At 42.8% G+C, this 16733-nt stretch overlaps 1 protein-coding gene across 2 annotated transcripts in view; it reads right to left on the bottom strand.

The window, feature by feature from the left end:
* The window catches only part of RREB1 (ras responsive element binding protein 1), a 116862-nt gene that overhangs the window by 52060 nt on the left and 48069 nt on the right, over positions 1–16733 (bottom strand). For both annotated transcript variants that reach the window (XM_065753411.1, XM_065753410.1), the window contains exons 2-5: positions 11025–11144; positions 9586–9788; positions 4941–5030; positions 3477–3640 (exon numbers count right to left, since the gene is read on the bottom strand). In XM_065753411.1, the coding sequence (XP_065609483.1) occupies positions 3477–3640; positions 4941–5030; positions 9586–9788; positions 11025–11144 (577 nt within the window). The remainder of the gene's footprint in view (positions 1–3476; positions 3641–4940; positions 5031–9585; positions 9789–11024; positions 11145–16733) is intronic.

Below are 16733 nucleotides of genomic sequence, written 5' to 3'. Positions count from 1 at the left end.
GATCACAGTGCCACTCCAGTTACAGGAATTTAGAACTAAAAATTACTATGATCTAACCCCTTCCTCTGAATTCCTAAAAGCCCCAAGAAAACAAGCCATCCAAGCCCCACATCAGGCCCTGACACTACAAGGCTTGCCCCTTCCAGCTTATGAAAACTCCAGCTTAAGAAACTTGTGTAAAAAAGGCAGCGTCCTCTCCAGTTGTACTTCTTCTCAGCAAATCGCATTTTTGGTACAGATCCCAGACATGGATGATCTGTTACCATAGCAGACTGCAACTACTCTCCTCAAACGCGAGTGGCAGCACTGAGATGGAGGCAGCTATAGGCTGACAGCACATTTAAAGGAATGAGAGAATCAGTTTTTCACGCTATACATTGAGCACTCTCCAGAGATCCTTGCTCTCTCCAACTGCAAGCGTCCCCATTGGAGGTTCAGGTCACTCTGGATCAGGCTGGCAGCTATAAGAGAGCTTTCTGAGATGCCCTGAGCTCACAGTTCCTTGTTGAAAATCCTGGCCAAGAGTCACCCCGGTCAGAAAAGGAAACAGGTTTTAAACTCTTTTACTGAATGGTGCTGCACAGGAGAACCTTCCTTCTCCACCCCTCTATTTGCAGTACCCATTCAACTCGACTTGTTGACAAGGAGCCAAGGAGCACAACAAAAAGAAACTGGACCTTGTGTGAGAGGCTCTGACTCATTTACAAATGAAGTGTTTGGTTGTATTGTGGGAGTCAGGAAGGGCAGCATCAATTTAACAGGTAAAGAGTACATGCAACACCCCAGGCACAGCTAGATGAAGGCAGAGAAAATAGTGTTCTCATTTGACAAAAACTAGGTATTGCAACATAGCCTCCCTGTGATGCAAAAAAGCAACAAATGACAGCTAAGGAAGTTTTTTTCTCCCTTCACTCAATAAAGGGAGGGGGAAGAAAAATAACTTTCTGTGAAGATTGTGGCACTGATACTTTCTAACCGCGAAAAAACAACTGGAACTTTTCTCCCCTCCTCCGCTGCTCTGCTGTATGTCTAACGGCCTGGCTGCTAGAGGTGGAAAAATGGATCCGAAATATCATCCTCCCAGAAAAGAAGCAAGCACTCCTATGGCACAGCACTGCCCCTGACGAAATTAATCTGTTGGATTTTTTCCCCTAAACGGTATTTTAAAAGTCCAGTTTAAAAAGACGGTATAGACAGTTAAGTAAGAGCCAGAACAAAGCGTGGTGGGGAAAAGAGAAAAGAGGATGTTTTCCCGTTCAGATCTCAGCAGACTAAATTCTTCCTCACTCCAGTCCCAGGCACTGAGCACATTTCATGCAAAAATGGCACTACATGGGAACGTTCAAGCTCCGCTGATTCTTCATCAGAACTTTCACAGCTTTCTGTTAAACTCACGAATTCTCTCTCTCCAACTCCACTCTTTGTGTGACTCTGGAGAGGGACATTAGAAATCCTGTTCTCTGCTGGTCTGGGCATCTATTAGCTGCTATTTAGAAGAGTTTCACAGAGCAGATAGGAACTGACACCTGTCAGATGGAAAGAGCTTGCAACAGGAATCCTTGCACAATTTAGGTCCTTCCTAGCACAGGCAGTAAACAGAGCACTCTATCCTGGCAACTTCAGGCAACACCTCATTAAGAGGCAAAATTTTAAATGAAGAACCTTGTCAACAGAAGGTTTTGATCTACAGTTACTTCTTTTGGGCAAGTCACTCAGTCTGGCAGATTTACTGCTAAAGCACGATAAGGGTTGCTATACAGGGAAACCTTGATAAGCAAAGGATACTACATCAACATCTGGCAAGCCTGGAGTGAAGTCCCACAGGAAGTCTCCCTGCTTCTGGAGACTACGAGGAGATGCGTAGTGAGCAAAAAGCTAAACAAAACCTGCAACCCTTCAGCAGGTAGCCTAGTGAGGAACAGGACACAGTGGTATCCAACATAAGGGTCTTGGTGCTCAAATTCACCTTCTGGTGCCAATACTGGCATCAGCTGCAAGTCAGAAACTGCCCTGTCTTCCTGCTGAATGACTCAGTTTGGGAAATGTAGCTCACCACTGACTCAGTTGAGTCAGATTTATTTATTCAATGCCCCAAACCAGTACCTCTTCTGAGCATCTTCATGTCTTCCCTTTCTCATTTAATGTTTTCTCCTCCATCAATTCTATTCAGTCCATTTTGTAGGTTGTAAACTCTTTGACAAGGGGACAAAAGCTACATGGGAATTCACAAACTCTTAATCAGTTCTGAGGTGCTGCACCCATGCAAATAAATGAATACTGATCTGGGAGATGAGAGAGGGAAAGGACCATACAAAGAATGAGGAGGCATTGGAATAGGTAATCCAGAGAAGTGGTGGAGACCCTGGAGGTGTTAAAGGAAACGTGCAGATGTGGTACTTAGGGACACGGTTTGGTGGGCAATATTGGTGGTGGGTGGATGTTTGGACTAGATGACCTTAGGGGTCTTTTCCAACTTCACTGATTCTATGATTCCAGAGTGGTTTCAGAAATGTGCTCCCAGCAGGACAGGGGGCAATCTTTCCATGGAGCAAGAAAGCACCAGCCAGTGGGATGGTCCCAACCTGGATGCTCTAGGCGTTGCTAGAGTAGTAAACACAAATCCATACTTTCTTCATCCTATAAAATTATGTTTTATTTCATAGTGCTGTCCCTGAGCTGAGTTACAGTTAGCTTAACTGTAAATGTAATTGTGTTACAGTTAGTATAACTGTAACTATCCAGTAAATTCTGTTTGACTCCTCTGTGGAGCCAGGAGTTCGTGACAACCCTTATGGGTCCATGGCAAAGTCAGATATTCTATGATTCTATGTGATTTTACATTGTTTCTGTAGTTGACCACTGTAAATACTGTTACATCCCTATGAAGGAAACTACGTGAAATACCTTGGGATACTCTGGTCACAGACAATCTCCTGTATCTGTAGTTCAGTACCTTGCCTACAGTGCAAGCAAGTACTGATGTATGCATTTATAAATAAGATTGATTATTCTGAAGAGGTATTTTCACAGCACCACTTGGATACTTCACTGCTTAATATCCACCACCATCACAGATGCCCCAGTACAACCATTTGCAACTGCTACTCTGAAGTTACAAAATTAGAAGTTCTTTTACAGCTTGGCTATATATTTTTATCCTTAAAGAGAAATCCAAATTGTTTGTCAAAGTAATAATTATAATAAAACCAAAAAAGCAATATTTCTGGATATCCACAACAACTACTATGTGAGGAGAACTAGAAGCTCTTTCTTCACTTTGCTCCTCCCACAACATAATCATCCTAGCAGCTGTAGAGTGTGTGTGAGTTTGTTTCACACCATACTTTATATATCAGTGTCCATGTTTTCTGCCCAAGTAAGGGTCTTTAGTCAGCTTCAAAGTCCTTCCAAGGAAATGAACCCAGCCCCCTTTCCTGTAATGCTTTCCAAACTTGTGGGTCATGATCAGCACTCACCTGTGCATGTTTCCATTGGTGGTGAAGGACTGTCCACACACTGAACATTTATAAGGCCTTTCACCTGAGTGCACCAGCATGTGGCGATCAAGGGAGCTCGCAGAGCTCAGAGACTTTCCACAGATGCTGCAGGAATGGTCTGTCCCTCCAGTGTCAGTGTTATGCTGAAGAAAGCAATGATTTTCTTTCATTAAATGACTCTTATCAAGTGTGAGTACAGTATCAGAGAGAACTGTAAACATCTTAAAAGCAGCTTTAGAGAGCCACTTGACACAACACCTTATATTAAGGTGTGCCCTGTATACAATTATCTTCTCCAGCCCTCCCCCTTAACTCCGCCCCCTCCCTTTGCTTTTAACTCCTTAGTGCAGCTGCTGTGCACAGCCTGGAATGCCCACCACACACTGCACTTTCACTGGGTGTGTAGCAGAACAGGACAGGAAGACATCCAGCAACAGCATTTCCAACAAGTGACACTTGGAACATGTTAAGCTATGTAGAGGTTTTGGGTAGGGTGAGCGATCAGAGGGAAAAAAGAAAGAGAATGTAATGAAGAACTTGATGTCGGAAGACACATGAAAACAAATACTCTTCAAATACATTAATTTCAAAGTAACTGGTAAGAAAACAGAAGCAAAATGGTTCTGTTTTCCAGGGCAAAACATGGCTATGGCTACTGTATTGAACGTACCATTATTTCTTACTTGCATTTAAAGAAGTGAACATTTTTTTCACATACAAAAAAAAACCCAAAAACCCCAAAACCAAAACCAAATGGAGAATAAGGAAAAAAAAAAGTAACAGTTATACAGAAGGGAAAACTGAAGTAATGAGTATCAAGTGGACTCACAGTGGTGAACCACAACTTTAACATCCCAAGGAGAACTTTCTGACATAGAAAAAGCCAAAGCTCCTCATAATACACACATACATGTTTCAAGAGGAGCAAGACAAGGCCTGTATCTGACAAAAATAAAGAGCATCATATACTTGAAATGGGTATTTTAAATTCTGCCTCTCAAAACTGCTGTACCCTGTAAAGGACAGAGAGGCTCTTTAACACTGAGGTGATTTTAAGGTTGTTTCTTCCTGCTTCTTAATTTGCATGAACACTAAAAGGAACTGTATTGAAGCAGGATAACAAAACAGGACTTATGCTTCATGATAGAAGTGGTTTTCCGGATCCTTAGGATACCTTAAACTGCAGAACAGGACACACATCCTTCTTTGAGCCACTGGGGGAATAGGGAGGGGAAGGAAAGGAGAGAAAGAGAGAAGAATTATCCACCTTCTGGTTGGTGGTTTTCCTTTTTTTTTAATACCAGGGGAAAACTTAAATAAAGGCAAAACAATTGTGAAAAGCAAACATTTCTGATTTGCACGTGGAATTGTTTTTCACCACTGCAAAATGCATACTAGCAACTCTTAATAAAACAGGGAATCGAGAGCTTGTACTCTGCATACCTGACGAATGTGCATAGTTAGCTGGTGCTGTGTAGTGCAAATCTTTTCACACAGAGGACAGGTATAGGAAGACTTCTCTTCTTTTGTTTCCTGCGAAGAAACCAAACAAAAAATCAGAAGGAATGCAGATATTAAAGAACTGGAAAGCTGTTACTGCTGTGGATGGAAAAAGTACAAGCCATCTCCAATAGAAAAGGCCACTGCTAACAGAACAACTTGTATGTGCATTTATCATCCCGGTAGATCCCTCAGGGAAGTTTCAGAAACTTCTGAATTTATAAATAGGGGCCATTTCAACCAAAACAGAAGAACAGCAGCTGTTTTAACAGCACACAGATACTCAGCAGTAGCAGTTTAGGACAGGAAGTGAAGGCAATTACTGCAACCAGCTCAAACTGCCAGGAGGAATTTAGGTGCGCAGAAAGCAATTACCCAGGCTGGAATCCTGCCAGAATATGCTGGCAAATGCAACTAATCTTCCAAAAAGATCTTTAGGAAGCACAAGTCTTAAGGACTTTGGGTTTTCCACCCCACCTCGATGGCAGGTTGCTAGGCCAGTGCCCTTTTCTCAGAGCTCTGACTCAGAAGGAAGAGCAGCATTTACTGAATCACCAGCACGACTTCCTTGAGCATCCTGTGTTTCTCCTGGAAGCATCCCATCCAGGCACACTGGCCAGGCCCAACCCTTCTTAAGCTTGCAAGATCTGATGAGTTCATAGCAAGAAAGAGGTGACAATGTGGGCGCCTACGTGACTCCAAAAGAATACATTATGAACCCGGTTATTCTCCACCCAGGTGAGAAGCAGGAGTAACCATGGGCAAATCATGAGTGCAAACAATGCAGCCAACCCGACCCAGATTGCTCAGCCTGATTTAAGTATGCCCTTGAGACACTGGGGAAAGCCACCACTCTTCAGCCGAGGATGGAATGGCACTCTCACAGAAACCAAAGGCATCTGCCTGAGTTGTCTGCAAGGATGGCTACTGAATGACATACACTCATTTTTACCAGATGTGGCTTCTGAACCAAAGCCTGTATGACTCAAAGCAAGAAGGTCTGGCACTGAAAATGAAACGTCCGTTTTCTGTAGAATTATGCACATATTTACCAGCTAGAGTTTTGCTGCCTGTTACCTAAACTCATGGTGATGAGAATACAAAAACCATCTCTGCGTGACTGATGGGAAGCTATAATATTTATGCTAAAAGGATGCACTCTACTGAACCTCTTCTCTGGCTATTTTAGGTAGCATTCGTGAGAACAAGCAAAAAAAACCCAAACAACAACAACAACAAAACCCACCAAACCTAAGTAGCTCTTTAGTCAGAAACAGGAGGAAGCTGATGCATATATATCTGTGTTTCCTCTTTCCAAACAATTTTTTCCCCCTTTGCTGTCCTAAAAGCTATCAGCTGAGAAAGGACCACTTTCAGACTGTCCAACACAAGCATTTATGAGCACGACAATGACTGGCCCAGGACTCTGTCATCAATCCTGAGGCATTTCAGGAGGATAGACACCGACACAGTGTTAGAAAAGGTTTGTTGTTGTTCTGATTCTTTTTTTTTTCAATTTAATAACCCAATATTCCTCAACACGATCTGAGGAAACACTCTATAGAGAGTTCCTGGCTGAAATCTAACTTTACATTTTCAAAACTGGGGTCATGATACTTTTCCATTAACCCCAGTGACTTGTGGATGTGGATGCAGAGCTATTTTCTCATTTTGTCTCAAGTAAACAAAGCAAGTGACCTCCCTCCTAGAAGTATCAGCAAACATTAGGCTCTCCCAACCCCCCCCTCTTGTTTCTCTTGTATACAGCTTTCTAACTGTACTTCAGGGCTCTCCATCCCACAGTTAATCACTGTAGGCCACGCACATGGGGCAGGGCCCAATTTCCTATTACTCACAAAACATTAGAAAGCAAGCAAGAAAGGCTGCCATTACCAAGTCTGAACACCCCAAGAAAATTAAAACTTTATCCCCATGGCCCACACACACATACAATTCACACACACACATTCCATCCCACTGATACGACTTTAATTTTACTACATGCAACCAGTCTGTGGAGTAGTGTTCAGCTCCAATTATACTGCAATCCTGTTAAAGTTGGCTCAGGACAGAGAACAAACACACTGTGCTGCGAGGAAAATCCCTGCAGCTGTGCTGACAGTTCAGATCGTGTTTAATCCCCAGGGTATTTATGTGAAATTATCAACCTACTACCTTTTTTTTTTTGGCCCCCCTTTAAATGAGTGATACAGTTCTATGCGATGCAATCAATGGTTTCAGAGCCTGCCTTCTCAACTGCCTGCTCCTCAAATAAGCAAATTAACAGCAGGTAGAGTAATTGCTGGTTCACCTTGAAGCAAAGATCAGAAACACACTATAGCTCTGCCAGAGCTGATTAGTATTGAATCTGGAGTTTATTATTAACTAAAACCCAAACTTTCTCCAGTGGTCACCCAGGGTACATGCTGCATACCGTAACACAGCTCAAGCAAATCAAGGGTAGCTAGAAGAGGAACGCTGTCAACTGACTCCATCCAGGACAAAATACATTAGCATCCCTGCTGCAAAAGCACCTCCACTCACAAACGTACAACGCAGCACTCAGCTACCCCACTGGAGCCAGGCTGGGGAAAACACACTTCCTGAACTGAAAGATAAAATTAACAGTTCATTTGTAACCTACTCTCTTTCTAGTCAACCTGGCAAGACTGCTCTGCATTCAACTGATGGCAAATGATTTGGGAATTGTGCATGAGGGCTGCTTTTCTCCAGCTCACTTTGTCACCTTTTTTTTTTTTATTCTCTTATAGAGCAAAGGAAATGAGAAGTTAAAATGGATGCAGGTTGATGAGAGAACATGTTTATTAGACTATAGGAAGACTAGAGCCAAGATAAAGTCAGCATTATAAAGAGAACCATAGACTTGGGACAAAGGTTCAGAGCTAAGTGTTTCGCTGCCAAGAAACAGCAGTCAGACCCAGAAAACTAGCTAACTGTTATTATCCTTGCAACTAAAATCAGGGGCACATTCTGACCAGAATCAGAGATCTGTGTGCTGCTACACACTAAAACAAGTCAGTGCTTTCATGCTGCTATACTGAAAAAGGAAATTCACTGTATTAGATGTTGTTAAACAGATTGGTACCCACTTATTATTTCACATCTCACTTCTAATACTTCAGCAACGTAGCCATTTGCCCCTCTGGCGATAACAATCTTTCAGCCTAATAACAAATAGGCTATTTACTATGTTTTCAACGTATTTATTTATTTTTACACCATAAGAATCCCTCTTAATCCTGTCACATTTACTCTCGAGCTTCCTTTGATTCGATGCCCATCGAAGTATCAGGTGGAATAAAGGTCACTAACACTAATAAACTTTCCTGAAGCCAAGCCACATGGTGTACCAGTGGACAGCTGTGCAATAGCACTGCCACTGAGTCTCATCTGAACTCCAGTCTGTACTTCACATGGTGACATCAAGGAACTGGGGGCAGCCCTTAACAGAGAACACTGCAAATAAACCACAAAGTCAGATGCTAGACACTATGATCCCACAGACACAGTTGCCCATATACAGCCCAGGCTCTTCAATTAAAAATTCCTATGTTCATTTATTTCTAATAACTTTTAACTCATTTTAAGCAAGAAAATTCAAGACAAGTCATAAGTAAGTCAACTGGACAGCTACTCTGCAAGTTATTAATAACTACTACACGATCATCATATGAGTCATGTGATGGCCTACTCAACCCTTCTGATCCCCATTACATCTCGATTCATTTACAGATTCTCTGTGCTCAACTCAAATGGACACAGGGATCTGGGGTACTTCTGTTCTGCAATACCTTCCTTAGTAAGGCTTAACTCAGCAGGAAGAGAAACGTGGATATCTAATAATCACAGTCTGAACTGGCTCTCTCGCTTCTCCAGATCAATACAGCTATCAAATGGTGCCATCAACTGGTAAATGGAAAAAGCCTCATAAAAGCTACATAGATTTTCTTGCAAGATTTATACAAAACATTCTGCAACAGTTCTTCACACCTTCATTAACAAAAAATAAAAGCACCTTACAGTACAACTGTGAGAGCCGAGTGCCTTCATGGACGTTTTGTTCTAGCACCACCTCTAACCTTAAATCACACAGATCTTCTGCAGGAGCAATATCTGATGAAGGGACCCTCTCAACAACTGAGCTAAGCCCCACAGCCCCCTGTCAAACCTTCCTGCCAGGCCATCCCTCACTGAACTACTTCAGTTCCGGATACTTCTTTTCTCCTAGGTTAATGAAACAAACTGTCCCTTTCAACAAGTCATGGAAATGCCAGAACACGTAGCAGGAAAGAAGTGGTAATTTTGATTTTGCCACTGCTGGTGTCAGCTGGTAGATCATCACTGCATGACGTGAGCCCAAGCAAGCAGAGCCCTTCCATCCCCAGTTTCTCAAAGTTAAGTTCTGAAGGCCCATCAGGAAATGTGCATAAAGAAGCAATGACAGAGGCTAAACAAACTCATTGAGTGAACAAAAAGACAAAACCACCAATGAGACATAACTACACCTTATCATTTCCCATGCAGCTGTTCGACTTCCCATCATCTCCCCGTACTTGGGTTTACAAACCTGGTTCCTCCTACCAATCCGATTTGGTGCAGGAGACTTCGAGGGAGATTTGACAGTCTGAGAGCTCCCCCCATTTTCAGCTATCTTCCCCACATTCATCACTGCTGACATCATGGCATCAATGGAGGACAAGTCTGCTCCGTCGGAACTGTTCGGTGAACTTGGTGACACCCTGTAACTGTTTAAAGTTTCCAGCTGCTTCTCTGGAATTAAAAAGAAAAAAACACACATAAGAGTTGCTAGGCCATCTTCAAAATTAAACCAAAAAAACCCAAACCCAAATCAAAACAAAGGAAACCCCAAGGTATTTTCAGCTGCCTGCAACTCACATCACACTGTCTGATTTCATGGACAACAGTTCATAATAATTGAAGTTTTTCTTGTAATAGTGAAAGTTTCCCCTATTGGACTGTGCAGGACAAGGTGCAGATTTCTTCTTAAAGAACACTCAGGTTATCTGGACTTAATTGCAGTTACCTTGCAATCACAACGAACTATCAGAGCAGTACTGATGAATGAATGCTCTGGCAAATGCCACCATCCAAGCAAGCATGTACTTTAAGCAGAACTGCACAACTGAGGCATTAGTAATACAGCATGGTATACTGGTTTCTCTGCCTAGCATAGCTTAAGTCAGCTCTGTAGAAGTAAAAAGCTAAATTTGAAAAAAATCCAACTTCAAATCCCCTAATACACATTTTTACAGTCACAGCTGGCAGCGATACAATTTTTTTTCCTTTTTGTTCTACCAACTCATATCAGTCCATAGAGTATATGTTACAGCCATGACTAACGCTGCCCTGCAGACAAAGCTGTTCAGATTCAGATTTCTCCATCACATTCTGCACACAGTTTGTCAAACACATAGGTAAGGTCCTCCACTTTCCCCTTAAGAAGTTAAAAAGGAAAATGCTTTCAAACTAAACATTCCTTACTCCAAAAAAGATTCTGCCAACCAAGTAAGAACACCCTGCAAGCCTGTAACTCTGTCATCTCAGACGGACAGCCTAGAAGCTTCATGTGTGTGTGAGTCATTCTAACACAAAAGGATGTGAGGGTGAACAAGGAGAAACATGTCTGCCTGTGAACATTTGATCTCTGTATAATACTGCCTTTGGAAGATAAGTTTGAGCACTACAAACAGGTGCTTTTTGAGGCTAAGAAATGTGCTGCCAAGTTACCTGGAGCCAAGAAAATCTTAGTTTGGAAGCCTCCAGTGGTAGCTGAGTATTTATGTGCCCATGCTTCTGCTCAGTGTATTTTATATACTTCACGCAGACAAAGGGATGAGCAAAGAAATGCATGCACCAATGCCTCTGCTCAATGTATATTATACCCTTCACACAGATAAGGGTTATGGATTGGGTAAGAAATATTTCGACAAGCTTTAATCAATGCCCCAAATTAAAGAGTCACTCAAAGCTAGTCAGACCAGTTACCTTCATTGCTATCCCCTGATTGACTGACGCTCTCGTCTTGCTTGCTGGTCTCCTCACTTAGTGTAGTAGGTTTAGTAGCATCAGGCTCTTCAGCCTCTTCTTCAGTAGCACCCTCTAGCACTATGTGAGGGAGATGGAAAAAAGAGAAAGAGATAAGTTTTGCTGGAAGCTGTTTTATCAGAGACTACAGTTCCTTTTTTTTTTTTTTTTTGAGAGCACTATTGGTGCGTATGTAGGTTTGATGGTGGAAGCACATCAACAGAGTTAATGCAGTCAAGCCCTGGCACAGGGGTGGGAGATGCTGCTGCTGCTGCTGCTGCCAGCAGTGAAACCTGAACAAACAAAGCAATGAAACCCTTACTCAGCTTGGTCCCCAGTATTTAACCACAAAAAAAAGGAGGAGGGAACAAAGGACTGAGCAAGCCAGCGTGCCACTTACAGTCATGACACAATGGTAAAGAAGATGGAAGAGTACTCAGCTGCTGAAGATTCAGTAAGTCATTCAGTTTCACTCACAACCATCCCACCCCCCAACTTCTCTTCCTGGAGGATTAATGTTTACACCGATAGATGAATTCAGGGCAACCTTCTTCCTTCCAGCAGTGCAGAAATGACTACTGAGGTTTCTGGGGCCATTTGGCACATTCCTTACACCCACTGCCCAAGGCTTTCAGATGAACAGAAGACAAGCAACCACCATATCTGCTGACAGAATTTCTCCACACCCTTTTCTAAGACCACAACCTTATCATGTGATCCTTGGGGTTTCAGGAGGGATGCCTGCTCTGGCCAGGGAATGACAGTGCAGTTGAACAACACTGACAGAGGTGGTGGTGAATCATCAACACCTAACAAAGAGAGGAGTTCTCTCTTCACGGCACCCGCGGTCGTAGCCTCTGAAGAAGATGATTCATAACGCTGTAAATATCGATACCTTTTTATTGGAGAAGCACGCTCTTATAACCTCAATTTGAAAATTAACACACTCTGGACATTTGATCACCTCAGGCTTCCAAATCGCATCCAGCAGATTTAATGCAGATTTTCCTTTTTTCAGAAAGCAGAGGCCATCACTGTCAATTTGTGGTTAATGGGGTTTCTTCCTTTTAAATAACAAATTCTCAAGGATGACATGCAAATCAATCACAAAATGTATCTTCAAATGCTTTTTGAACAGTGCATGCAAACAAGAAATGATGGTATCCCAACTACTGACATTCTGAAGTGCACAACGAAAGGCAGACAAAGAGCCCAGCTTTTGCCCTCTTCACTTGTGTCATGCGGTTCCTTGTTTTACTCAGCACAAGGAAAAGCAGCAGACTCAAGCTCCCCAAGTCAAACTGCTGTCCCTCTCAAGAGCAGCACACCAGCGGTTTGACACCATGAGCCAGCACAGTCTAGAGATGAAACATGTGTGACCTGACTGAGGCCACAGTCTAAGGCTCCAGATAAAATCAGCTTCTTCAAACACCATTTTCAGTCTGAATCTTCAGAAAGCAAGACTATTTTGATGCTGTCCTGACAATTCAAGATAACGCTTCTAATGTTATTTTTGTATGCTTTTCTGCTAAGCAAAACACTAGCATTCCCTGTGATGACAGGGACGGCTTGATTCAAGAGGCCAAGCATCCATCCTCCTCCTTTCTTGAACAAAAGAGCTGCTTACTTGATAGGGTCTTTAAAAGAAGTCGTTTAAGAGTAACACAGTCGCTTCTTTTTACCACATAAGTAGTTAAAAAGAAAATAAGTGATTTAATCTTGAAGAGAACTACTAAAGAGTCACTTCCAAGTTGCTTGCTGTATCTGCTTAGTACCACTAAGAACAATGACCAGTTTGTATTATTTAGAAGGGTTACTATTAAAACAATGCAAATAAGTGCTTTTCTACATAAAAACAAGCAAGCAAACAAATCAACAAAAACCAACTCCTCCTTCTCAAGTAGACTCATCCTTTCCTCTTTCAGTCAATACCTGTAACATTACTGTTACCACTGTTATGTCCTGGAAAAAGTTACTCTACAGCGTAACTCTGAAGATTCAACACTTCTTAACTTTAAGCAGGTGAAAGACTTAAATTCAGAATGTGCAAAAATAGGATTATTGTCACATGCTTTTATTCACATATGTATTTTCCATTTTCTTGCACGAAGCAAAAATGCACCACTTAAACAAAGATAACCACATGAGCAGGATGCACTGATTTCAGAAGCATAACTTTCTATTTGCAATAGGATATAGAAACAATAAGGATACTGGGCCAAATCACTCCTTCCTGTGGGAAAACCCATGGCAGAAAGCCTTCAGGCAAGAGAATACTGAGAGGTTTCTCTTGCAGCTTTTTTTTTTTTTTTTTTTTTTTTAAGAAATGCATCACAGAGGACAAGGAAATGTTTTTTTCCACAGCACCTCTGAGATCCAGGGAGTCATACAGGCAGCGATCAGCAGGGATGCCCTGAGGCCCTGCCCTCAGGAGTCTACAACACCCCAGCTTGGAGGTCACCACCAATGGAGCCTCCTTCCTCCCTTTCCCCAGAAGAGAACAAAGACCTCCAGGAAAGAGATACAAACAGGAAAGAGGCTGGCAAACAGCATGGCCTCAGGTTGCAAACAGGGAACTAGGCACAAGCATTCAAGTCATCTATTCTGGAGACCCTCCCCCAGCATCGCAGTCTTATGAAAGCAGAGGGGATACACGTGAGGGGCAACAGACAAAACAAAGTCCCAACAGCCTTCTTTCCATGGTCGCAGAAAGAGACCTGGCTCCCTCCACTTGGTGATGTTTCTGAAGCCATGAAACTGGGAAGCTGCAATCCCACACAGAAGGCTGTGGGGCCTTGAGCTCCTCCTCCTGCTGGAGGCCCACCCTGATGCCGCACATGCTGAGAAACAGTGGGCTCAAAAAAAAAAAAAAAAAAAAAAAAAGCCTTGTTGCTTCCCATTCAGTCTGTACAGGAAGACACTTGCTAGACCTATTTCCTCCTCTGGGATACAGTGTGACTCCACTGCATGCTAAAGCTGAGTCCATCAGCAGCTACTTCCCCCCTCTGCTTATGTGTACTTGTTTATATTTAATTTTTTTTCTTTAAAGACCACTGTCAACTGTTTCAGCTGTTTCTCCTTCTAGCAATGAGCATCACAGATGAAGGAAAAAGGAGAACAGAGGCCAGCACAGGCCACAGGGGAAGGAAGAAGAAAGGAGAAGAGATGATGAGACTTCAGAGTCATGGTCACTTGATGTGCCAGTGAGAGGTGGCCACACTAGCCTGGAGCTGGTACCAGTCCCTGCTCCAGTTTGCTCCCATCCCTGCTCAGGAACTCTCCCTTTGGAATAGGTAGGAAGAAACACACAATACAGGCAAGGAGGGGGAAAACCTGGTGTGCAGCACAAAGTTACTCATTGTTCTGCCTTAAAAAAAAATGTTCACATCAATGTTAAATTGGAAGCCATGCACTAATTGGGCCAGAGAAAGATTAACACTCTCAGCCAGATACTTTTATTAGTTTCATTAAACATGCCGTAGTACACAGCACAGAACACAGTGGGAGGAACAGAAACAGGGGAAACAAATGATGGCTTTAGGAATGCACCCCCCACACACATGCATTTCAAACCATGTTTTCCTGTGAGGCCCAAACAGGAATCCTGAGCCTTCTTCATCATTTCCATCTTAGCAACGCTATTATCTTTACTCAGAGCTTTCCCACTGGTTTTTTTTGTTGTTGGTGGTGGTGGGTTTTGTTTTGTTTTTTTGTTTTTCTCAGTGGCAGAAAAAAATATTGAAGGATAATTTAAATGAAGGCCAGACCTTCCTAGTATACAAATTTAGACACGAACAGAACTTCAAAGAGAGAGACTGCATTTGAATAAACAAAAGTTTATGGTTTACCCTTGAGATTATAATACCTAAGAATCACTACACCACTTTCAGAAATGTTTCTGATGCACTGGTCTTGTACTGAGCTCCCACCAGAGGAGCAGATTTCCTTCCCAGAGCACACAGCGATTCTCCCAAGCACAAAGGCTCACTCCCACCCCAGGAGATACGCACAGCCACACAAACTACTTTTTGGCTTCAAAGCTGTCAGGAAGGAAAGAGGATGAAAACACGTTGTGTGGGAAGAAAAAGGGGTTAATACTATTGAAAGCCACTGCCTCGAGGCAAAGGAAAACCAAAAGAAAAAAGTTTTCCCAACTGACCTTTTTAATATCAACTGTGCCCTTGCTACTGAAGTGTTGGTGCTGACTCGGCACCACAGCGGTAGAGAAATATATTGGCAGCGTCACCTCACTGTCACCACTGCTGGAGCACCAGTACAGAGCAGCCTATGGGGAAAGGAAGACAAGCATAAAAAAAAAACAGTGGCATGGGAATAGCTGCTGGTCGGTTGTTTGCTAAGCATCCAGAAAAAGAAGGCAATAAGGATACTACCCCAAAGCTTTTGAACTTGTACCTCTAACTCAAATTTCCTTCTGGGGTTAAAAAAAAAAACAAAACAAAGAAAAAAAAAAAAAAACACCAAAAAACACCAAAACCCAACAACAAACAAAACCTCAGACACCAAACCAAAGGAGCAGCACCTCAGGACATGCACTCTCTGGGCACTAGAAGACAGACCACTCATCTTGTGATGACTTCTTGGGGTTCTTACGGATACAGCTGTTTTACCCGTGCTAGTATGTGCGCAATATTTTATTCTGCAAAAGAATTCTACAGATCCACCACATCCAGATGCTGCTTCTAATTTAACACACACACCAACAGATACACACAGACGATGAAACAAGTGAAGCACACACTCACCGCCATGCCTTAAAGAAGAGCTGGGGAGCACCACCTGCTTTAGGGGCAGGGCAGGGCAAATAAGAACAAGAAGAGCTCTGCATTTATGGAATACTCGGTGCACTTTTGGTAACACACCTAACAGCCTAGATTCTGAACACTCAAAGTTGTTTAATTCTTCAGTTTTATTCCCTTGTGGACGTGGCGGGATATGTGGGTGCATTCAATTTTTCTGTGAGTTTTGAAATCTGTGTTCCCATGATCTATGGACCATTAGTGGTCCTCAGGACTTTGGCTTGGATGACCAAAAACATCTCTCCATAAAAGATCCCGGAATTTGAACTTTGCTACTGCCTTAAGCAAACTACAACTCTGAATCACCATGATGCCCTGGTTCGATGCTGATAAGTCACAGGGAAAATGAGGAAGCTGTACTCATGTAACAGTGAGATGCTGTGCTGGAAAAGCAGGGGCTTCCTGGATGGAATTTTCCTGCATTGTTCAATGAGCTTACAGCAACACAAGGAGAAAACAGGCAGTGTTAACGTAAGATCCATTCACACCTGTCTTCTTGGCCCTGCAGTTTGCTAACTTGAAGAGCAAGCACACTCCCATCTGTTCCTGCTTGCAGTGGGGACCACAGCAGCCTGCGGTCTCGCTAGGCTAGAAAGGAGAAGCAAAGCACACACTGCTGCATTGCTGAGAGCGAAACCAAAATCTAACAGCCCCATCCCCTGATGGGAAAGCCTTATTCACTACCAACACGCTTTGCACATCTGAAGGTCTGGTCCAAGCTGAGCTCCCACCTGGCATCACTGCTCCCAGGACAGCAACATCACACAACTGACCAGCTCTTGATGAATATTGAGATTTTCTAACCTCATCCCTCCTCCCTCATATCAGAGATCTATCTAAAAGCTGTTCCTCA

The sequence above is a fragment of the Cyrtonyx montezumae genome, unplaced genomic scaffold (assembly GCF_038088225.1).
Source record: "Cyrtonyx montezumae isolate F1298 unplaced genomic scaffold, pur_monq_1.0 scaffold_8, whole genome shotgun sequence".
In the NCBI taxonomy this organism is placed as follows: Eukaryota; Metazoa; Chordata; class Aves; order Galliformes; family Odontophoridae; genus Cyrtonyx; species Cyrtonyx montezumae.
Note: the sequence above shows the minus strand (reverse complement) of the source record. Positions and strands in the feature narration are given on the sequence as shown.